The sequence below is a fragment of the Giraffa tippelskirchi genome, chromosome 5 (genome assembly GCF_054371585.1).
Source record: "Giraffa tippelskirchi isolate mGirTip1 chromosome 5, T2T-mGirTip1v1.2.pri, whole genome shotgun sequence".
In the NCBI taxonomy this organism is placed as follows: domain Eukaryota; kingdom Metazoa; phylum Chordata; class Mammalia; order Artiodactyla; family Giraffidae; genus Giraffa; species Giraffa tippelskirchi.
The window spans coordinates 193,508,772-193,531,488 of record NC_137279.1 but is presented as its reverse complement, the minus strand read 5'-3'; the positions used below and the strand labels follow the sequence as shown (position 1 = coordinate 193,531,488).

Genomic DNA, 22,717 nt, shown 5'->3' with positions numbered 1-22,717 from the left:
CCCTCGCTGGGGCCAGCACTGCACACCAGCCAGCCAGCCAGAGCTTTAACCAGAGCCTGAAAAGAGGGGCTTCTCTGTTCCGTAAGAGAAATACTAGTTTGAATTAAGTGAAACAGTTCAAGTTAACGATTACACAGTTGGAGTAATTTCTGGATGAAGGCTTCCCGCAGGAACGTGGGGGCACCGAGTCTTTGCAGGGAGTACGTGAACGCAGGCTTGTTAGGGTTTGTGAAGGGAAAGAGAAACTAGTTAACGCTTTCTATGGTGGGCATCGGGGGTGCGCGGACCTGCCGAAAGGAGCTTGACCCGGGGTCTTTCCGGACCTCGTCCAGAGCCTGCTCAGGTCCTCGTCCCTCTCTGCCCGGGCGGGGTCTCGCCTAGTTCTGAAGCATCGTTTGTTTCCTAGAACATCACCTTCCTGATTCCTGGTTTCTACCACCACATGGACCTTGCCTACGACAGCTCCTTACCTCTGCGGGACCTGGCCAGCTGCCTGGACGCTGGCAGCCAGAGTGGGCCTGGGGTCAGCACTGGGGACGAGCCTGCCGGCACAGCCCAGGGTGAGGCTGGCCCCCTCCTCCTCCCTGGCCACCACCCCCCCCCCCAACAGGAGAGGGGCTGGAGCTGGGGGTGGGCGTGGGTGTGACGGGGGGCGGTGGTGTCATGGGGACCCAGTATTGTGGGTTTGGTTTCTTCTCTGTGTCTTGTGGGCCTTCCACGTTCCAGGGGATGGGACGCTTGTGTGGGGCTCACAGCTGTGTTGGCGCAGAGCGCAGGGCCAGAGATGCCCAAGTGAGTCACGTGTGCCTGCGTCCGGCGCCGTAGCTAGTTGGAAGTCTTGTTGTGCGAGTAAGTGATGTAGCTTTACGTAAGTAGCTGAAGGCGGGACTGATGTCAGATCCATCCCTGAGTCGGCAGTCTCGTGGGATTTCTTTAGTTTTGTCTATTTCCAGTGTTCTTTTCCCTAATTTACTTACTTATTTTTAGCTGTGCAGGGTCTTTGTTGCTGTGCAGGCTTTTCTCTAGCTGTGGAGAGCGGAGGAAGCCCTTCTGTAGTTGAGGTGCGAGGGCTTCTCACTGCAGTGGCTTCTGTTGGGGAGCGCCGGCTCTAGGGTGCGTGGGCTCCAGCAGCTGTGGCTCGTGACTCCTGGCTGCGGCTCGCAGGATCTAGAGCCCCGGCTCAGTAGTGGTGGGGCACGGGCCTCACTGCCCCACGGCACGGGGGCTCTTCCCAGACCAGGGACAGAATCTGCATCTCTTGCACTGGCAGACGGATTCTTTACACTGAGCCACCAGGGAAGTCTTCTAGTGCTTTTAACTCAAAATTTGAGATGATTCCAGTACAAGCCCCGAGTCCACACTGTAACACTGTAGCACCGTGTGAGGGGTGCAGAGCGGGGCTCCCGCTGCACGGACCCCTCTCTGTTCTCTGGAGGTGGAGCCCCGGGAAGCAGGGGCCCAGCGCAGGCTCCGGCAGCCTCCGGGGGGCTCACCGCCCTCCAGGAGGCTCGATGGGGCAGCCCCGGTGTCTCCTTGGAGGCCCTCCTGGGTCTGTGCCCACGGGTGCTGCCACCAGAGGGTGAGTCTGTGGAAAGACTTGGAGGAAGCACCAGTGGATTTACTACAGTCACTGAGGGGAAATGTGACTGCGTGGCGTCTGACGGACGTGCGTGCTCACTGTCAGATGGTGTGTGTTGGGCCTTAGACGTGATTGCGTGGCGTCTGACGGACGTGCGTGCTGTCAGACGGCATGCGTCGGGCCTTGGTTGCAGTGTTTGGGGTGTTTCCCGTGTCGTGCGGGATCTCTGTGTGGTGCACGGTCTCCCTTCTTGTGCCACATGGGCCTCAGCGTGTGCAAGCTCAGTAGTTGTGGTGTGTGGCTTTAGTTGGTCTGTGTCATGTGGATCTCGTTCCCTGACCGGGGATCAAACCCACGTCCCCTGCGTTGGAAGTGCAGATTCTTCACCACTGGACACCAGGGATGTCCCTGGTGTTCAATTTTTAAAAGATGCTTTGTCAGGCTACTGACTCTCTTTGAATGACCCCTTTTCTTAACATGGGGTTTCCTTCTTTGTATCTGGGTTTTTCTATCTGCGAAGACTCCTTTTTTCAAGGTTTTTTTTTCTCTGTCACTGATATATTCCCTTTCCTCTTCTTCCAGAATCTAAGTTCTTCCAGTGTGTGTGTAATTCATGTTCTTTGTAGGAAATGGGTGGGCGGCGGCACAGGAGCTCTGCCCCCATGGTCTCCAGGGTGGACCTGTGGGCATCGCACGCTTACTCGCGATGCCAGTCTGCCGCTCCTGACCAGTGGGGGCCGGACTCTTCCTGAGAGCCTCCCCGTGCAGACCGCTGCGTAGCATGGACAGTCGCGCCCCTGCCACCCGGTGACTGTGGTGTCCTGGCCCTGCTGTAGGCAGGCACTGTATCTGGCCTCTGGAGTGTGGGCAGAGCCAGGTGATGCACGCAGAGCCGTGAGGTGGAGAAGACACCCGCGGCTCCAGAGGAACACAGAGCAGGGGAAGCTGTGCCTTCTCGGTCCCCAGGCCGAAGGAGCAGGGCGGGCATGGCGGGGAGGCCGGAGGCCCCGAGGGAGGAGCAGGCTTAGGCCGCAGGCCTCTGGTTCTCCCCCGGAGTCAGAGAGCAGAGCTCCTGGGGGCTGTCAGCAGTGAGGGGCCCAGGGCTGCGCCGTGGACATGGGCCTGGCAGCATTTCTGAGGTCAGGTCAGGCGCCTGCTCAGCGGACCGGAGGTGGTTTTCAGCGGGATGCCCCGGCGAGTGGGAAACACTCTTTTTTGCCAGATCCAGAGGTGGACACCGAGACCCCAAAGTCAGCGGAGAGCCAGGGCACACCCCCCCCAGCACCGGTCCGCACGGACAGCAGGGGCTCCCTACCCCCCTCCCCGCCGGCACCGCGCACTCCGGGGTAAGTCCTCCAAGGGAGGGCCAGGTGCACGCGGGGACGGGGAGGGCGCGGGACGTGGTGACAGGGGTGACACCGGTGCCCTGGATGGCTGTGCTGCTGCCGCGTCGCCGGCCTGTTTTACAGGTAAGGAAGCGTTTAGGCAGGCTCCAGGGAACTGGTCCCAACATAACTTCCTCGTTTCGAAAATCTCTTGACTCTGTTTGCTGTGCGTTTTTAAATAGCACAGTATTCCATTTAGAGGAGAAGGGCTCAGTTTGGAAAACTTAGGAAAGTAGAAGAGACACGTCCACTTGTTCAGTTATCACAGTCCTGTCGTGTGGAGCGTTTTGGTGCGTTTTCAACCAGTTTCTCACTTTGAAAAATCACTTTGAGACTGAGTGTACAGTAACGCACCAACCTCGGTGGGCCTCCCCCCCCGGCAGGGGCTGCTCCCGCTCCGCTCGGCGTCCCTCGCTGCCCTGGGGTCAGGACACAGGTCAGCAGTGCCTGTCCTGAACTTGACCGGATGCACTTCCTTGTCTCTGGCTGCTTTTGCTCGCCATTGTGTGAGACTTACTGACACCACATGGTTTTCCAGTTTTCTTGAAATGATGTTTTAAACACGTACTACGTGAATGTCTGTGTTTAAGTACTGAAGAATAATGGTGAACAGCAAAACTGCCCCAACTCTCCCCGCCGTGAGCTCCTTCCAGACCACCTCCCCATGCCCTGGAGTGTGAGCCTTGCTACACAGACATGCGTGCTTGGACATGCCCTCCTAAACGTGTGCACGTGCTGGAGGTGCCATGCATCCCTGGAGCAAGCCCGCCCCTCACGCGGCACCATGGCTGGCGGACGCAGCCCCGGTCGTTTGCGTCCACCCCTGGCTTCCGGCTTCGCTTCGGTGGTTGGAGCAGCGTGACCCCGTCAGTCCGAGCACTCACACGCATGGGGTGAGGAGGGGAGGGCCCCTCGCGCCTCGGTTCCCCTGGAAAGCCCTGCGGGTCCTCGGAACCCCGCTCACAGCTGCCTCCCCTGCGGGCGGTCCTCGAGCGGGGCTGGAACGTTTACCCATCGCCGCACGCCTGTCCCCCGGCCAGGCCGGGCATGGCTACCCTCTGTTGACCTCGGGGCTGCTGTCCGGCCTGGGCTGACCCGGGGCGGCGCCCAGCACTATTCCGCGTGGGTGTTAGTGGCCGGGCTGGGCCCCTGTCCGCGGCTCCGCAGTCGGCCTCTTCCTCTGTGGTCCCCCGTCCCCAGCATGCTGGGGGCTCTGTGCTCTGGCTCCCAGCACCCCACGCCCAGCCCTTCCAGCCCCGACTCCTCTCACCCTCCCGCTCTGCGCTCTGGATCTGGTGGTATTTATAGCCATCATGGTTCCTCCCCTTTTTTCCTCATACCTCCCTCCGCACGGTGCGGGGAGCCTGACCGCCCTCGGGGCCGCTCCCTGCATGGTGAGCGTGGGGACTGCAGCCTTGAGCACAGGGTCCTAGCACTCAGACCACCTGGGTGAGTCACTGCTACGTGTGGATTTGCCTGCAGAACACGTGACTTGGTGTTTCGTTTTTTACCTTTGTTGTAAAAGTTCATCTTCTCTCCTGTCCTGTTTATGGTGGTAATCGCTTTGTGCTTGTCTCTGGTGGAGGGGGAGTCCATCTGATCTCTCCTGTGGCTCCTAAGTGACTGTCGTCCTGCGTCACAATCTGCAGGGGGGACAGCATCCCAGGAGGAAGCCAGCCAGCGTGGGACCGGTCACCGCCCGAGCGCCCGCGAGACGTGTCCGAGGGAGGCCCATCCGCCCGCAGCTCCTCATCGTCACTCAAGGGCCAGCAGTGCTCCGTCTCCGAACAAGAGCAGCCGGCGACAGCGGAGAGCCTCAGACGGGGCCTTCAGGGGGGGAGTCGATCTGACCTGGTGGGCACGAAACCGTCTGCTCCCCAGGAAGACTCCGAAGCTGCCGCCCCCAGTGCAGACAGGAGTGCTGGGGACGAGACGCGTGGCCTGTGTCAGGAGGCGCAGGCGGGGCGGAGCAGCGCCAGTGATTCAAACCAGGGCACTGACGCTGCCACGGCCGCGCCCCACACCGAGAGTCGACGGGCCAGGCAGGGCCCCCAGGGGGAGCGGAGCGTGCTGCCGGGAAGCCCGCGCTCGGCCCCCAGCCCCCCGGGGACACTGCAGCTCTTGTTGTCGATGCCGCCTTTGGACGAGCCCTGGCTGGGGGCGCGGGAGGAGAGAGAGGAGCTGCACACGTGCTTGATAAAGGAGCAGCTGTCCGCCTCGAGCCTCGCGAGGCCTTGGGGTGTCTCCTACGCCAAGCTGGTCCTGACCGGGCAGCCTCCGCCCTCTGCCCCTGCGTCCTCGTCAGAGTCGAGAGCCACAGACCCATGGGGCGGCCGCTCGGGCAGCTCCTCGGCCTGCTACGCCCTGGCCACAGACCTGCCCAGTGCCCTGGAGGCTGTGGAGGCCCCGGAGGCTGGCGAGAATTCGTTTTCCTGGAACCTCAAGGAGCTTGTTTACAGGGACTGGACAGACCGAACTTCTTCCAGCTGTTCGTGCGCCACGTCTGAACTCGGGGGCACGTCCTCGCCTTCACTGGTGGGCTCTGACGTGGATGTGGGCGCCCTGCACAGGCAGCGGTCAGACATGCTGGACGACCGGGAGCTGCTGCTGCTGACTGGCACCTGCCTTGATCTGGGTGGGGGTCGGCACTTCCACGAGAGCTGCCTGGGCCTGGAGGGGCCAGAGCTGTCCCAGACCTGTCTGGTGTCCTCCGAGCACCAGGATGCGAATGGCCGCGACAGCCCGAGCTGCGGCCCCCCCGTGCCGGGAGCCGGCGCTGAGGACGAGTGCCCATTGGAGGTGCCCGGGCGGAGCCTCCAGGTCACCTCCACGCCCGTGAGAGCCGAGGGCCCCGGCCTTGCACCCCTCAGGGCAGCCGACCTGCAGCCGGAGATCCAGGAGGGCACCTTCGTGGGGAGCTGCTACCACCGGGACGGCTCGCAGCTGAGTATGTGTGGGTGGGTGGGGTGGGTGGGGGGCCTGGTCCCCTGCTGCCCCGAGAGTGGGCTCCATGGGGGGGCCTCCTCATCCTGGTGTCTCGGGGGGCTTCACCTCCGCAGTAGTGTAGCAGAAATGATGAATTATATTAAGAAAAGAACCTGAAGTTATAGTTTACATCTTGAAAGTTAGGACTACAAGTACGTGTGCTGGCAGGGGCAGCCCGGGGTCCCGGCCGCTCTGTGCGGTGCAGCAGGGGATGGGGTCTCAGAGCCCCGGCCTCGGCAGTCCCACCAGGAGGGGGAGGTGGGGCTTGGATCTCCACAGGCTGTCGGGGTTCAGGGACAGCCAGGTCTGGGTGAGGCCTGAGCCGGCCCTCCCGTCAGCACTGTGTCCTCCGGGGTGGGGAGAGGCTCTGTGTGGCTATTCACACTGCCTGACATTCTGGGTGAGGTTCGAGCCGCATGTGGGATTTCAAGTCTGCGTGTGCTCCGTGTACAAGGAGGCTGCACTTCTTGGAACCTCCACTCTGGGGGGTGGCGGTCAGCCCTTTAGCTTGTCCCTTTTTATATTTTCCTAATTTTCCAGCAGTGCTGTATTTCAGCCAGATGTTTTCCTCATTGCCAATTTCCTAGTGGTGACTACAGGGCTTTTTTCCTAACCTTAAAAAAGTTTCCCAAGTAATATATGTTATTTGCAGAAATACTAGAAATAAAAGACTAAAAAGAAGAAAATAACCTGTAAACCCCCTGCCAGGAAGAAGATAGCCACATTTGCTTTGCTGTGTCCCCAGGAGGCTGTGTCAACAGACACCTGTGCCCCGGTGGGGTGCCGTGGTGCGCACGGCGTACCGGCGAGTGGGCCAGCACACACACGTGCCCCGGTGGGGTGCCGTGGTGCACGGTGTACAGCTGGGTGGCATCTGTGTGCGTGGCTCCCCAGGCAGACTCTGGAGGGCGCTGGGGCAGCTTCTTCAGGCTCATCTGTGTTGGTGGCTGGTGGCGGGTCTCTCCTGAGTCCCCTGGCCTCCGGCTGCCCTGGGGGACGTGCCAGCTCCTGCCCCGCGCCGGGGAGGTGATGCAGCCACCAGCCTCAGCCGTGCCCTTCTGCAGGCGCGGGGGCCCCTGCCCCGCACTGTTGCCCTGCGTGGAGCCTGTGGGGCTCAGCGGGGTGTCTGGTCTCACCGCCCTCCTCAGGTGTACAGTTTGAAGTGAGGCGCGTGGAGCTCCAGGGCCCGGCCACCCTCTTCTGCTGCTGGCTGGTGAAGGACCTGCCACACAGCCGCCTGGACTCGGCCCGGCGCGCCCGCCTGCTGCTGGCCAGCCTGCCCAGCTCTGCCCACTCCACCAGCGAGCTGTCCGCGGCCAGCGTCGGGGAGGTGGGTGTCTGCGGGCGGTGCCTGCTGTCCGCCCTGCCTCCTGTCAGCAGCCCGTGTCCTCCGGGCCGGGAGAGGCTCTGTGTGGCTCCCCACACTGTCGTCTGACATCCTGGGTGAGGCGCGAGCCACACGTGGGCTTTCAAGTCTGCGTGTGCTCCGTGTGTACGGTGGGGCCTGGGTGAGCGCCAGTTTGGACTGGCATGTTGAGGCCCTGGGCGTGCCCTTTGGAGAGCAGGTCTTGGGCTGGGGACCCCAAGGCCTGAGGCGTGGGAGGGGCAGTGGGTGCCGCCGTCCCCGCCCGCTGCGGGCCGGGGGCCACGGCCACCTCTGCTGCCCCTCCTTCAGCGTGTTGTGCGTGGTCCCTCAGACTTGCCTTTGTGGTTGCAGGTGCTCGGAACCAAACCCTGGTTTGAGGAGCCCCCCAAGGCCGTGGAGCCGGAGGGGCTGGCGGCCTGTGAGGGGGCCTACTCCCTTAAGTACAGCACGCTCAGTCCGATCGGCAGCGGGGCCTTCGGCTTCGTGTGGACGGCAGTGGACAAGGAAGCGAATAAGGAGGTATTGGGCTCCTGAGGGGTGGGGGTCTGGGTGCTGGGGGTGGCTCTGATGCACCTCACACCCTCCCTCCCGGTCCCATCGTGGGTGGATCTGGGGTTGCCGGGGCATTTGGTGATCATGCTGCCTGTCCCTGCAAAGCCCCTGGCTGCCCGGGTACCCCGGGCCTGGCCCCTGCATCCTGGGAGGGCCCGTGTGGGGCCTGTCTCCACGGTGGTTTCTCGTCACTTCTGGAATCTGCCACAGCTGTGTGCTTGGCTGGACAGCAGGGGAGTCTGTGTCAAAGACGTGTTGGTTTTAGTGATTTTTCAGTCAATCTCTTTGGTTTCTTCCTCTGCTGGCACTGATGACTGTGCCCCTTCTCTATTATTTACGTCTCATCGCCTTCTTTCCCTTCCTGCTGCCACCTTGACTCGGACCTGCAGAGCCGTGAGGAATAGCAGGTATGCCGCCCAGCCGCCTGGCGGTCCTCCGCCCACTCCAGTGACTCCTTTCGTTTCTTGATGGATACCTTTTGTTTGAGGCTATTTCATGTTATTTTCAGTTCACTTTTTTTTTTAATTTAAGGAATAAATGTTGACTTAGGTCAAATGACTTTTCAGTATCTATTGCAATGGTCATGTTCTTATTTCTTTTATTAATATATGAGTAATCAATCAACTTTTATCTGTAGACTCAATCCTTAGTTGCCTGATAACATTTTTTTAGTGTGTTGCTGAACTGGGCTTGCTGATGTATATTATTTAATATTTATATTTATTTCTTTGGCTGCTCTGGATCTTACTTGCAGCGTGTGGGATCTTTTAGTCACAGTATGTGGTATCTGACCCCCTGACCAGGGATCAAACCTGGGCCCCCTGCGTTGAGAGTGCAGAGTCTTGGCCCCAGGACACCAGGCAAGCCCCCTGGCTTGCTAGCACTTGTATCTGGGATTTTCTCATTTATATTCATGTGTAGGTGAGTGTTAGCTCCTGTTTCACGTCAGTCATGTGGGGCCTGCGGAGCTGGGGACACTGGTGGTGGCTGGTGCTGTGACGTCACGTCTGCAGGTGTTCCTGGCGAGAGCTGCCCCGCTCGCCTCACACTCGCGTGCACGCCCTCTCCTCTTTGCCAGACTTGCTGGAGAATTGCTCAAGTTTTTCATCAAGTGTTTGTTTTCTTTATGTTGCTTTTCTGGTTTTTTCTGTAAACTTTGCTATCTTTCTAGCTTCTTGGATTGAGTGTGTGTTTCTAAGCTGTGACTTATACTGAGTGCTGTGCAGTGTGGAGTTTTCTGAGTGTGCTCACACCTCCTAGAGGTTTAAACACACTGCTCTGGGCATCACGTGCTTCTTGGCTGACTCGTCTTAAGTTCCTCTTGCCATCTTTATTTATCTGAGGGAGGTCATCTCATTCTTGGTCTGGATCAGCAATCCGGTGGGCACCGTGGGCTTCCTTTTCCTCTTTTTGTGGCTGTGCCACACCATTTTTTCCGTGTATTTATTTTGTGTCCGCCCGTCCTGTGGGCTCTCTCATTAGTTCTCAAAACCAACACGAATGACAGCTTTGTTCATTTTCTCCCAGTTCTCAGGCCTCTTGTTCCATTTTCTTGGCCAGGCCGTCCAGTCCTCGGTTGAGAAATCGGGGTGACGTGGGGTGTCTGGGGAGCACCCGCTCCAAGACCTCCAGGGCCGGCCTTGCCGTCAGCCCCGCCCAGTTCCCCCATCACCCGCACCCTCCCGCTGTGCAGCTTGGGCAGGTCCACTTGGGACTTCCGGCTGGCTGCTGACTTGCTCCTGGCCCCCTCACGTTGGGCGGTTGTTATTAGGTTTCTTCTTTCACGTCCCAGGATTTGTGGGCCTGGAGGTGGGGGTTAGGGTGGAGGTGAAGGCTCCACAGCTGCCGGGGGGCCAGTGGGAAGGGCTGCAGTGACACCCCCCGTCTCCCTCATAGGTGGTGGTGAAGTTTATTAAGAAGGAGAAGGTTTTGGAGGACTGTTGGATTGAGGACCCCAAGCTTGGGAAGGTCACTTTAGAGATCGCCATCCTGTGCAAGGTGGAGCACGCCAACATCATCAAGGTGGGGTGCTGTCTCACGTCTGCGCCCGAGTGCGCTGCCCTGGAGGTGTCCCGGCAGGGCTGGACCCAGCTTGTCTCTCTCTCTCCAGGTGCTGGACGTGTTTGAGAACCAAGGCTTCTTTCAGCTGGTGATGGAGAAGCACGGCTCCGGCCTGGACCTCTTTGCGTTCATTGACCGCCATCCCAGCCTCGACGAGCCCCTGGCAAGCTACATCTTCCGACAGGTGAGAGCAGGCCCGGCCGCCTGGGCCCAGGACTCCAGAGTCAGTGATGCTGGACCCGGCCTCCGGTTTGAGGATGTTACTGAGCACTACACATGTTTCAAAAAGAGAATTCTACTGTTGAAGTAGAAAGGCTGAGGTTGGGGAGGAAGAGTGAGGCCAGGCGTCACCCTGGGGTGACCGGGGATCTGGGATGAAAATTAAAATGTGTTTATATCCAAATGATACCCACCCAACCTCAAAGAGGAACCAGCAAAGCCCCCAGATTGGGCTTTCAGCCTGTGCATCTGATCTGAATCCTTGTCCACCACGGGGAGACCCTGCTCATTTGTACGTGGACCTCACTCGTGCCAGCGTCTCACAGGATTGCTGGGGCCAAACCAGAGGCCGAGGCCCTCGTGCAGCATGCCCAAGTCAGGTGCACGGGACGTGCTGAATAGACGCAGCTGTCCAGTTCTCCAAGCCAGGCTTCAGCAATACGTGAACTGTGAGCTTCCAGATGTTCAAGCTGGTTTTAGAAAAGGCAGAAGAACCAGAGATCAAATTGCCAACATCCGCCAGATCATCAAAAAGGCAAGACAGTTCCAGAAAAACATCTATTTCTGCTTTATTGACTCTTCCAAAGCCTTTGGCTGTGTGGATCACAATAAACTGTGGAAAATTCTGAAATAGATGGGAATACCAGACCATCTGACCTGCCTCTTGAGAAACCTGTATGCAGGTCAGGAAGCAACAGTTCAAACTGGACATGGAACAACAGACTGGTTCCCAATAGGAAAAGGAGTACGTCAAGGCTGTATATTGTCACCCTGCTTATTTAACTTATATGCAGAGTACATCATGAGAAACGCTGGGCTGGAAGAAGCATAAGCTGGAATCAAGATTGCCAGGAGAAGTATCAATAACCTCAGATATGCAGATGACACCACCCTTATGGCAGAAAGCGAAGAAAAACTAAAGAGCCTCTAGATGAAAGTGAAAGAGGAGAGTGAAAAAGTTGGCTTAAAGCTCAACATTCAGAAAACTAAGATCATGGCATCTGGTCCCATCACTTCATGGGAAATAGCTGGGGAAACAGTGGAAACAGTGGCAGACTTTATTTTTTTGGGCTCCAAAATCACTGCAGATGGTGATTGCAGCCATGAAATTAAAAGACGCTTGCTCCTTGGAAGAAAAGCTATGACCAACCTAGACAGCATATTAAAAAGCAGAGACATTACTTTGCCAGCAAAGGTCCGTCTAGTCAAGGCTATGGTTTTTCCAGGAGTCATGTATGGATATGAGAGTTGGACTATAAAGAAAGCTGAGTGCCAAAGAATTGATGCTTTTGAACTGTGGTGTTGGAGAAGACTCTTGCGAGTCCCTTGGACAGCAAGGAGATCCGACCAGTCCATCCTAAAGGAAATCAGGCCTGAATATTCATTGGTAGGACTGATGTTGAAGCTGAAACTCCAAAACTTTGGCCACCTGGTGTGAAGAGCTGACTCACTGGAAAAGGCTCTGATGCTGGGAAAGATTGAGGGCAGGAGGACAAGGGGACGACAGAGGATGAGATGGTTGGATGGCATCACTGACTCCATGAACATCACTGACTCCAGAGTTTGAGTAAACTCTGGGAGTTGGTGATGGACAGGGAGGCCTGGTGTGCTGCAGTCCATGGGGTCACAAAGAGTCGGACATGACTGAGTGACTAAACTGAACTGAACTGACTGATCCAGTTAACTAATCTGCAAAGATTGTGGTTCTGGCCATCTCGGTTTACAGTGAATATTTGTCTTGGTTTCTTTCGTGTCTGTCCGTGTGTTGATCTTAGTCTGTTTGTTATTTTTTGGAAAGGGAGAGTAACCAGCTAAGTAGAAAGGTGTCCTGTGAAAGAGAAGTTGGATGTTGGGGTGGGTGGGGGAGACAACAGTTCTTCAGTTTGGGAAATGGGGGAGTCTCATTCCAGACGGTTCCTTGTTACCTGGCAAAGGTGGAGGGATGCCAGGGGGATGTGACCAGTTCACAGGCGTGTTCTTGGCTTCCTGGAGCTGACTTGGTTTCTGATAACAGCTTCCATGAACTGATATTTCTTCCCCAAAGCTGTGACCTCCCAGAAGTTACTGGATTTCTGAAATTAAATGTCTGAGGCACCTACTTGTAAGTTTCAGTCATCACAGTTCTGCCCAAAGAATGCCACCTCTCCCCGTCTTCCTCCTCTGGAGGGTTATACAGGCATCTCCTTTACCTGTTGGTGAAGGTTTGTTTCCGCAGTCTTCATGGCAAACAGGTTTCCGTGTGAGAGGACGTGTGGCGTCACTTATCCACAGCTGCTGCCTGACTGCTGATGCCCGTGGCTCTGGGGTCCGATGCTTTTTAACTTCTGCAGTAAGTCTCCACGGCCCTTTCGTAAGTCACTGCACAGTGAGCGTCATGTGCAGCTACGGGCTCGGCTCTACAGGATGGTGGCATCGTGTGTGCGCGTCGCGGCCTGCGCGGCGCACGGCTCTCGGCTGTGGTGAGCGGCCTCTCATCCCGCTCCGGCCCGTTACCGTTTGTAGTTAATAACCCTCGAAGAAGTCATCCATCTTCAGAGCGACGTGTGGTTTCTGCTTCCCGCCTGGAGCCTGATACGTACGTGTGCATGTGTGTGTGTCAATGTATGTATATACACGTGTGAGTGTGTGTGTATGGGAATGTGTAAGTATAGACATCCGTGTGTGTGCACATCTGTGCAGTGTTACAGCTGCACATGCAGACATGTCGTCTGTACACAGGTGTACAGCATGCACACGTCTGCGTGTATGTGTGTGTACATACACGCTCATCTGTTCATTCTGGCCAACCAGCAGAGCTCTTACTTTTGCTCATGCTTAGTCTTTGCGACCTATTGGACTGTAGCCCACCAGGCTCCTCTGTCCATTTTTCAGGCAAGAATACTGGAGTGGGTTGCCATTTCCTCCAGGGGATCTTTCCAACCCTGAGACTGAACCTGTGTCTCCTGCATTGCAGGCGGGTTCTTTACCTGGTGGGCCATCGGAGAAGCCCTCTTCATTTATTTAATTAGTTAGCTCAGTTTGTCTGCCATTAATTGTTGCTTCTGACTCAAAGATATTCATTTGTAAATGTAAAATTGTCTCTAATGATCTGAATGACTGACTATGTCCATGAAATTACTGTGCTGATTGGTACGGCTGGTGTCCAAGTTATGAGTGGGGTCAGAAGTCTTACTAATTTTACTGAAACTTCACTGAGATGCTGCTGCTGTTGATCTCCCTCACTGCACATGCAGTGTACGCAGGCAGCAGTACATCCTAGTAACTACCCTCTGGCGGTGCAGACAGTGGAGACTGATGCGCTTGGCCCGTTTCCCGGGGAGTTCCTCTGAGGCCGCACCGCTGGAAAGCTGCATGCATTGGGGAAAGCACGGCTCACTCTGCGCTGCTCTTTGAGAAGCTGCTGGAGCCTGGAAGTCGCAGCCTGGAGACTGGGCTTCTGCTCCCAGCCCTGCTTGAGTTGCCCGATGAGCTCTGGGGAAATCACTGCCCCTCTGTGGGATGCAGGCCTTCTCCTGGGCCACTACCCACACAACCCAGCCCACACTCATTCAAGCGCCCACCACGCGTCCTGCAGCTTCTGCTGCCGTCTGTCTTTCCTCCTGAGACAGTTGTTCTGCCTGTCGTGGGGCGAGTGAACCTGCCGGGAGTGACCATCTGGCACACAGACCGAGACCTTAGAAACTGTGTGTTTATCTGGGGCGTCCCTGGAAGGGCACACAGGTGAGTGGGTCCTGAGAGCTGCCGCGAGCGGTCCCTCTAGCTGACGGTGCTTCCTGGTGTCCTGGGGATTTGCCGAGGGGCAGGCCTGGTGGCTCAGACGGTAAAGAGTGCCTGCAACGTGGGAGAACTGGGTTCAATTCCTGGATCGGGAAGATCTCCTGGAGGAGGGCATGGCAACCCACTCCAGTATACTTGCTTGGAGAATCCCAGGGATGGAGGAGCCTGGCGGGCTACAGTTCATGGGGTCACAAAGAGTCGGACATGACTGAGCAACTTCACTTTCTTTCTCTCTCTGAGGCCTTGTGTTAAGTGTCCTTTCACAACAATGACAATAATGATGATGAGGTTAAAGGTCTGTGTGCTGCCTTGTGGGCGTGAGTGTGCTGCCTCCGCAGGCGCAGGCGCTGCATGGAGCTCTCCTCCGGCTCAGTGGCGTCCAGAGTCTGACCCGCCACCAGCTGGTTATCAGTTAGAGAAGGTTTTTTCTTCGTTGTTGTTTTATGTTTTTCTCTTGTTAATCCTGAATTAAAATGCATGTTCTCCTTGAGTCACCTTTTAACCAACGACCACGGCCCCTGATTCCAGCTGGTGTCGGCGGTGGTGTATCTGCGCTCCGAGAGCATCCTCCACCGGGACATCAAGGACGAGAACATAGTCATCGCCGAGGACTTCACCATCAAGCTCATTGACTTTGGCTCGGCTGCCTACCTGGAGCGGGGCAAGCTCTTCTACACCTTCTGCGGGACGATCGAGTACTGCGCGCCCGAGGTCCTCATGGGGAACCCGTAGGTGTCCCAGCAGGCAGCCTGTGCTCACACCTTCCGCGTTAGCAGAGGGAAGCGGCTTCAGGCTGTGCCTCTGTGTGATGAGGGCGCTGAGTCATAAAGTATGCTTTGGGAAGTCAGTGGGCAGGAAAAGGAAGCTCAGTCAAGGGAAGCCAGGTGCTGGGTACAGGGGTTCGTTAGACTGTCTTCTCACCTTTTATGTTTGGAGTTCAATATAATCAAAACTTAAGATAAAGACTCCCCAAATTTGGGACTCTTCAAAGGAATGAAGAGAATATTTTTAGTTGGTTGTTTAGTTTGATGCCAGCACTAGCAGTCTAGTCCAGTGATGCACGGTCGGGCTGGCCGCGTGGGGCGTGAAGCACTGATGCAGAGGGCCCATGCTGGCGCGCACCCGGAGCTGCTGGCAGCACCGTCCCCGACCGGCTCCCCTCTGCACCAGCTGAGCACGGGTGAGCCCCCTGCTCCTGCTGAGATGAGAAGCAGGTCCTGTAGGCGTGGGCCGGGGGCCTGGCCAGGGCAGGGCGCGGTCTCAGGGAGCTTAGGAGAGGGAAGGACGAGACGAAGCGCAGGGGTTGTGGGGCTCACCTGGAAACGGTGCTCAGTGTTTCCGCCACGAATATGTGGATTTCTGTCTTGTCCATATGCGATGGAACTGGTCTTACACGTGTGAGCTGAGCTCCAGGCAGATCCGACTGCGGGTGTTCCTCTGTGCCTCTTTAACACGTCCCCTGGAGATGCGTGGCTCTGACGCATCTCCCAGGCGGGCTGGCGGTTAGAGCATCAGGACCTTCTCCACGGGGTCTGCACGCGGCCTCCCTCTCGTGTCCACATTCCTCCGCCCCCGGGTGGAAGATCGGCCCCCACTGCTGCCGTAAGGACAGTCCTGTTGGGGCCACGCCTGTGCGTCACGTGGTGTCTGGCTGCTTTTGTGCAGCCGTGGCGGAGAGGATTAGTGGCCCCAGCCTATATGAGTCACTGGCGCTTTACGGCGGCTGTGCTGACCCCTGCTCCACTCTACTGGGTTTTTCTCCTCAGCCCCCAGAATCCTTGAAACCTCTTTCTACTGAAGTCTGATTTTCTTGTTCTGGCATTTTCTCTCCTCTCACTTCCCTGAGGTCTGTCCTCATGATTGCCTCCTGGCCCCCCTGCCCACTGGTTCCTGCCTCCTGGTGTCCCCGGCTGTCTGTGGCCCCTGGAAGGCAGAGGGCTCTGTCCTGGGCCTCTGCTCACCAGGATCCCTCAGCCGCCGTGTCTACACTCCTGTCTGATGAACACAGCTGCTCCCCAGGTCTCTGGGGCCCAGACTGCCCCCCACACCCACCCACAGCTGCAGACCTGAGGGACCAAGCACGCTGGGTAGCACGGGGCCTGGCCTCTTCTGTATAGAACAAAGGTGGCATTTATCCTGCTGGTTTGCTGTGGGGCTGAACCATGTAAACGGCTGGCAGAGCGCCGGCCTCTCAGAGCCCAGAAACAGTAGCTGGGAGGAGGGGGTTTGTACTGCAGAAGAGAATGAAGAGCACCCCGGGGCGCCGTCCCCTGAGGCCCGCTCCTCCAGCTGGCGGCTGCCTGGACTCCCCCCCACCGCCATCTCCTCCCTCCCGCTGCTGTGGCCTTGCTTCCTCCTTACAGAGGCTCGCCTGTGCCGCTCTCACCTCGGGCATCCTCCAGGTCTTCTCTGAAGGGCCGGCCGCCCCGCCCTGAAGCTGCCATGGCTCCCCAGGCCCTGGGGCCCGCGCGCCCCCTGCACTCCCACGTTTTCCCTCGTCCTCCTCCAGGAAGCCCCCTGGGGGGCACGGTGCTTTGCCGCCTGCTGACGCCGTCTCAGCTGCTGGGCCTTTGCTCGTTGTCTTATCCGCAGTGGGTGGCGGGTGCCTGGCGGGGGGTGGACGTGGTCGAGGAGTGTGGTGCGTCTCGCTGGGAGCTGCTCTTGGGTGACATGCGGGGTCCTGGCTCTCGTGTGGGGCTGGCCCAGCGCCCCGAGTGTCCCCTCTTCCTCCGGCAGGTACCGGGGGCCGGAGCTGGAGATGTGGTCCATGGGGGTCACACTGTACACGCTGATCTTCGAGGAGAACCCCTTCTGTGAGCTGGAAGAGACCATGGAGGCCGCGATAAACCCCCCGTACCTGGTGTCGGAAGGTGAGCTCGCCGGGCGGACGTCCTGGGCCAGCTCCCGTCTTAGAGCCGGGCATGGTGTCACCCACATGGCCACAGCGGCTCGCGCTCTCCTGTTCCTCTCAGACTCTGATCGGAACGCAAGGGCAATGTGGATGTGACTTTGATGTCATGACTGATCTTAGGGAAGTTTGGACCGGAGGGGCTCTCTTCTGAGGGACACACATTAGCAGCCTCTGAGCATGGCCGTGGGGAGGGGGAGGATGGACTTGACCCCCCCAGCCACTCGTGTGGAACCAGGGTTCTGTCCCACCTGGAGCTCCTGTGAACTAGCTCCCCTCAGAGCTACAAGGGCGGCTTGCATCTGCAGTGCCAACCCCTGGCCAGCGGGCCAGGATGGGCCCCTCAGACCCACGCCTGGAGGAGCTCCAGGGAGCCAGACCAGCTCCAGGGTTCTGAGGTCTCCCAGTCACGACATACGATCCCAGAGTAATCATTCATCATCACAGGTGGTGAGGTGATGGGCGCCCTTAGATGTCAAGTCTGTACCTGGGTTCTTCGCTCAGGGTGGAGGCCCGAGTCTCAGTCCGCTCGGGCTGCACATCACAGACCGGGGTTTAAAGCACCGACGTTTATTTCTCACAGTCTGGAGGCAGAGATCCTGAGGTCAGGGTGCTGGCAGATTCCGGCTGGTAGACAGCTGCCTCTTCCTGTGTCTGCACGTGGCAGAGGCAGGCGAGAGCAGGCCCTCTGGTGCCCCTGCTGATAAGGGCGCTGATGCTGTGGGGGGGAGGTGGCGCACGACCTCATCTGACCCTCTTCACCTCCCGAAGGCCCCACTTCCTGCTATCATCACACTGGGAATCTGCAGGGGCACAGTTCAGTCTAGAGTGGCCTGGAAGAATTGTAGAGCTTTCCTAACATGTTCTGGATTCCCATCATTGGCAGGGCTCTTGCAGCCTGCTGCTGCACCGTCCAGGGCTGCCCCACCCTGGGGCTGGTGGGGATGCTGCTCCACCCTGGGGGGGGGGGTTGGGGGGCTGCTCACTCTGGGGGGCTGATGCATCTTCCGGGGCTGTTCCACCCTGGGGCTGGGGGGGCGGCTGCTCCGTTCTGGGGGGTGCTGCTCTATCTTGGGGCGGGGCTTGGGGGGCTGCTCACTCTGGGGGGCTGCTGCACCTTCCGGGGCTGCTCCACCCTGGGGCTGGGGGGGCACTGCTCCACCCTCGGGGGGGTGGGAGTGGGCTGTTCCGAATTCTCCCCACTGGGCTCTCAGGACACTCACCAGGGCACCGAGGCCTGGAGTGGCCCCAGTTGAGGTGGCATCCACTCTGTTACAGGAAATGGGAACCAGATCCAGATTCAGGGCTGGGGCTCTTCTCAGCACTCATGCTCCCTCCCCGTGGGGAGTGACGGGGGCTCTGCGGCCGGCCCCCTCCCTCCCCTCCTGTCACATGATCCCTGTGTCCACGGCTCTGTGTCCCCAGAGCCCCGGAGAGCGGCCCCCATTAGGGCTGCCACCCGCTGGTGTTGTGAGTGGTGTGGGAGCTCGAGCACTAAGCTTTCATCTCAGGGGCCACACACCCCTCCCGCAGCCCTTCCGGGAGCATAGCCAGGGACCCCACCTTCCAGAGCCCCCGCGGTGCTGGTCAGAAGTGGGAGTCCAGGCCACCCTGTCCACTCAGCCCCGGCCCTGCAGCTGTGCAGTGCATGCCAGCCGCCCCAGCCTGGGCCTCCATCAGCCCTCTGAGCACACGCCTTTCCGCCCCCAGGCCTCATGAGCCTCATGTCTGGGCTGCTGCAGCCTGTGCCCGAGCGGCGCACCACCCTGGAGAAGCTGGTTACAGACCCCTGGGTGACGCAGCCCGTGAGCCTGGCGGACTACACCTGGGAGGGCGTGTGTCGGGTGAACAAGCCAGGTGAGTGGTGCAGCCCGTGCGCCCCGGGGCCGAGGGGGTCCCAGCTGCTCCTTGGGTCTGGGGAGGGGGGCCCCTCCTCTGTGCTGCCCTGGACACCAAGGTGAGGGCCCAGGGCTAGCCTGCTGCCTGTGAGCCGGACTCCAGAGGCCCCTGAACACCCCCGGGGGCCTTAGAAGGTGGGCAAATGCCCATGGGAGCCCATGACAAGGACGAACCCACAGATGAGGTGGAGGGCTAGGGAGAGGGTTTGTGAAGTGCGGCTGGCGATGGTCAGAGCAGGCCGAAGAGGAGGACGAGAGCGGAGGGCGAGGGAGCTGGGGCCCACGCTGGGTAGCGGCAGTCCCGTGCGTCCGGGGCCCGCTGCTCGGGGGGCCCGCTGCTCGGGGGGCCGTGTTCGTGGCTCTGGGCGGACAGCTCTGGCACAGCGGCAGGGCCCGGCGAGCCTCGAACCGTGCCGGGCGGGTTCTGCAGGCTCCTCTGGCGCCTTCTGCTCTTCAGAACTCCTCCAGGGAGAAGCAAAGGGTTTCAGAACGTTGTCGTTGGCAGGTGACGCAGCCTACCTTTTTCTTTCTTCAGAGAGCAGAGCTCTGTCCACTGTCGGTCTGGAGCTGGACGGCAGGATCCCGAGCGCCGCGGCTCGGACCCCAGAGCCCCACCGGTCCTCGTGCAGCAGGGCGGGACCCAGACCACTGGGCGACCCAGCTCCCTGCTGCTCTCCATCACTCAGTTAGGAAGGCATGGTAGCTTCAGGCCCCTTCCATTAAGTGCTCAAGAATTAGGCCTAGTTCACTTTCTAAAAACTGATCTGTTAGAACAAAAGCCAGTGAGACTGTATTATTTTAGGTTTACAAAATAGACGTGGGAATTAATTTTTTTTCATGGCCTTGAAAAAACATTCTAGTGTTGTGAGTTTTGTACTATTAAAGGGCTTTTCAATTGTGAATTTCCAAAAGGCACACAAGAGTTTTTTAATTCTCTTTCTACTCTTGTATATGCACCTGTGTTTCTGTCTCCTCTGACTTGGTATATGCTTCTCTGGTACGTGGAGTGTGTAGAACTGTTCGCCAAATGACCAGACTGTTTCTTTAATTTATTTCCTTGAACATTTTCCAAATTAAAGCAGTTTTATTAGTAAACAATTACCCTGACTTGGACCACGTGAATTCTTCTGCAGTGCTGGCATGGGAAGCACTTCATTTCCTTATTTTTCCATTTGTGCGTCTCCACTCGCCACAGCTGGAGAGAGGTTCCGCCTTGGTCAGCCGGGGGTCCCTCCTGTGGGTGCGCCCAGCAAGTCTCTGAAGCTTGCCCAGTCTGAGGAGACCCCTCCCAGCACCTCAGCACCCCATGATTATGCAGAGGTATCCAGCCCCAGGGATCCCCTACCCATGACTATGTCAGGGGGTGTCTCCCCCACCCCTTGACTATGTGGGGGCATCCAGCCCCAGGGAGCCCCCCGTGAGTGTGGGGGGCGTGCGGCCCCGGGGAGCCCCCCGTGAGTGTGGGGGACGTGCGGCCCCGGGGAGCCCCCCGTGAGTGTGTGTTGGGCGTCCAGCCCCGGGGAGCCCCCGTGAGTGTGTGTGGGCGTCCGGCCCCGGGGAGCCCCCCGTGAGTGTGGGGGGCGTCCGGCCCTGGGGAGCCCCCTGAGTGTGGAGGGCGTCCGGCCCCGGGGAGCCCCCGTGAGTGTGGGGGGGGTCCAGCCCTGAGCGTCCGTCTCCCGGTCCTCTTCAGCTCCCAGTGCGGCTCTCACACACTCAGATGACCCCTCCCCTCTAGGCTCCAGTCCACCCTAATCTGAAACGCGGCCTCTGTTCTGGATCTGTTTCGGAGGGAGGGGGTGGTTGGGGTCAGAAGGAAGCCTCTCATTTGTCTCCTGCTCAAATAGCAGGAAGAAAAGAGAACCAAACCCTCGGCCCCGGCACACCTTTCCCCACACGTCCTCACTCTGCCGGGGCCGAGGCTCCTGCCCAGAGAACCAAGAAGATAACTCAGGGCCAGCCTGCCTCGGGTGTGGTCCTGCGCCCGGTTTCCAGTGTTCGTTTAGGGAGTATGTGGCTGTCTTGACAGTTCATTTTATTCTCAACCTCTGGGATATGGGATGTCACCATCCCTTCCATTTAGGAAGTGCTGCCTGAGTTTCTCTGACGTGTCAAGAGAATGACGAGGGCCCTTCCTCTGTCCAGCAGGGACAGTAAAGGCAGGACTTTTAGAAGTGTATTTTTTAAAGTCTGTAGTAAGTTAGTGACATTTACTCTTCAGAATCAAATAAGTGTTATGATGTTCTAAGAACTCTTAAAAAGTTAAAAAAAAAACCCAGATATTTTCCTTTGTAGTTTCTATGATGCTTATAATACAGAAGGAGTTACAGAATGCTTTTTTCAGACAGGTGTGCAATGGGCTGAGAATGCAAAGTTCTAGGTCTCCAAGAACTGTTACTTCTGTATAAGAAAAATAATTAAAACTCACCTGATTTGTTGGCAGAGGAAAGTCTGAACACTTTGAAAGTGTTCTCTGCAGAAAGAATCCAGGCAGAAAAGTTTTGAGGCAGATGCTGAAAAATTTTCCTCCCCATGTTCCAGGTAGGATTCCAAAGGGCAAAGCTTTCTCAGAGCACTAAAGTTGCCACCGACTTTCTGGAGTGATCCCTGCACGCCAGCCACTACTGTTTCTAGGCCTAGACACCTATTTAGGTTCTGTGACTCCTTCCAGGGAGGCACACAAGGATGTTCTTAGACTTTGGATGTAAAAGCATTAACATGATTCGTTTTGCAGTGCTGACAGCTGCATATTTCAAGGAGAAAATCAGGGTAAAAACGCAAATCAACAGAAACAGAACCATTTCTTGAGTTTCACACGGTTTACAACCTTCCTCTTCTTTGACATAATCCTTTTGTGAAAAGATAGATTTTTAGCACTCAGTCTGGTGCCTGGCCCAGAGCAGGTACTCTATAAACTGTATCCGCGCAAAAATCAAGTCCTTTTCCTTGGTTCAGAAACAAGTAGATAAAACAAGAAATGCTTACAAATGAAGGTTTGGACTTAAAATTGATGGAATTGAGGCAGCTGAGAAAGTACACTTTTTTGTTTTTTCACCACTATCCCCTTTTGAAAGATGCCCAGTTTCTATATCTGAACGATTACAGGTCTATATCCTAAATTTAAGAATGAATGCAAGTCAGGCTGAAACATGACTAGATTTCATCCCAGAAGGAAACAATACCTCTAAGTTGGGAGGAACTTTTTAAAAGAAAAACTGTAAAGACTTCTGGAGTTCCTTTGGATGGTTTAAACACCTCTAGCATATGTGTATGTTTATCAAGAATTATAATTGGAGCTGGCAAGAAGTCAAGGTGCTTGTCAACAAAGGACGGGCTGCAGTCTGAGACGGTTGCGCAGCTGTAAGGGGAGCTCTTGAGACCATAAGGCTGCTCCTGGCAGGTGCTGCTCTGGAAAGGCCGGGCGCGTCCCTGGGTCTGGCACAGTTCTAACTTCTCAGAAGTGCGCAGAGGGGCTGAGACCAGGTCCTCCGCGGCCACCAGACCCCACTTGGAACCTGGCGCTCACTCCATTCTCATTTCAACTTGACACTAATATTCTTACTGGATACAGATTCCACATCAAGCCTTAAATAACTTCACGTGGGACGAGTCCATGTTACTCAGACCGCCCAGTCTCTGCCTTAACCTACTTTCTCCGGGGAGGTTGCCGCTGGACCAGGGGGCCGGCCGGTTTGAGCCGAGTTACAGTCTTCTCTTATGGGAAGCGAGCGTATGGGGAAGGGGCTGTTCATTTGTTGGGCCAGCCGGGAGCTCCGGAAAGCGGGAATCCGTGCAGAGTGGGCACGAAGCAGGAAGCCGTGGTCTGGTAGCCCCCGGTGCAGGCGGGCGACGAGGGGCGCCAGGCCCTGGCCACCGGCCCGTGGCCGCACACAGGTGGAGAAGGGCCGGCCGGAACTGCCTCCGTCGCTCTTGCGTTTGCGAGGGGGAGGGCGGAAGCGACGGACGCGGGAGGGCGGCAGCGGCGGGTCC

General features: G+C 57.6%; 1 protein-coding gene and 1 long non-coding RNA gene across 9 annotated transcripts in view; one reads left to right on the top strand and one right to left on the bottom strand.

The window, feature by feature from the left end:
- PASK (PAS domain containing serine/threonine kinase) overlaps positions 1 to 19,831 on the top strand; it is a 34,966-nt gene extending 15,135 nt beyond the window's left edge. For 5 of the 8 annotated variants that reach the window (XM_081490541.1, XM_081490536.1, XM_081490538.1 and 2 more), the window contains 11 exons: positions 407 to 560; positions 2,802 to 2,925; positions 4,614 to 5,911; positions 7,098 to 7,279; positions 7,667 to 7,834; positions 9,764 to 9,889; positions 9,978 to 10,112; positions 14,453 to 14,652; positions 16,661 to 16,794; positions 18,543 to 18,689; positions 19,266 to 19,831. In XM_081490541.1, the coding sequence (XP_081346667.1) occupies positions 407 to 560; positions 2,802 to 2,925; positions 4,614 to 5,911; positions 7,098 to 7,279; positions 7,667 to 7,834; positions 9,764 to 9,889; positions 9,978 to 10,112; positions 14,453 to 14,652; positions 16,661 to 16,794; positions 18,543 to 18,689; positions 19,266 to 19,420 (2,823 nt within the window). In that variant the 3' untranslated portion in view covers positions 19,421 to 19,831. The remainder of the gene's footprint in view (positions 1 to 406; positions 561 to 2,801; positions 2,926 to 4,613; positions 5,912 to 7,097; positions 7,280 to 7,666; positions 7,835 to 9,763; positions 9,890 to 9,977; positions 10,113 to 14,452; positions 14,653 to 16,660; positions 16,795 to 18,542; positions 18,690 to 19,265) is intronic. The other 3 variants (XM_081490537.1, XM_081490543.1, XM_081490542.1) reach the window with 1 other exon arrangement.
- LOC145506297 (uncharacterized) lies at positions 19,759 to 22,667 on the bottom strand. Its single transcript, XR_014053725.1, has 2 exons — positions 21,156 to 22,667; positions 19,759 to 19,964 (listed from the first exon to the last, which is right to left on the bottom strand). It is a non-coding gene; the product is annotated as an uncharacterized LOC145506297 (long non-coding RNA).
- Between the last annotated feature and the right edge of the window lie 50 nt (positions 22,668 to 22,717).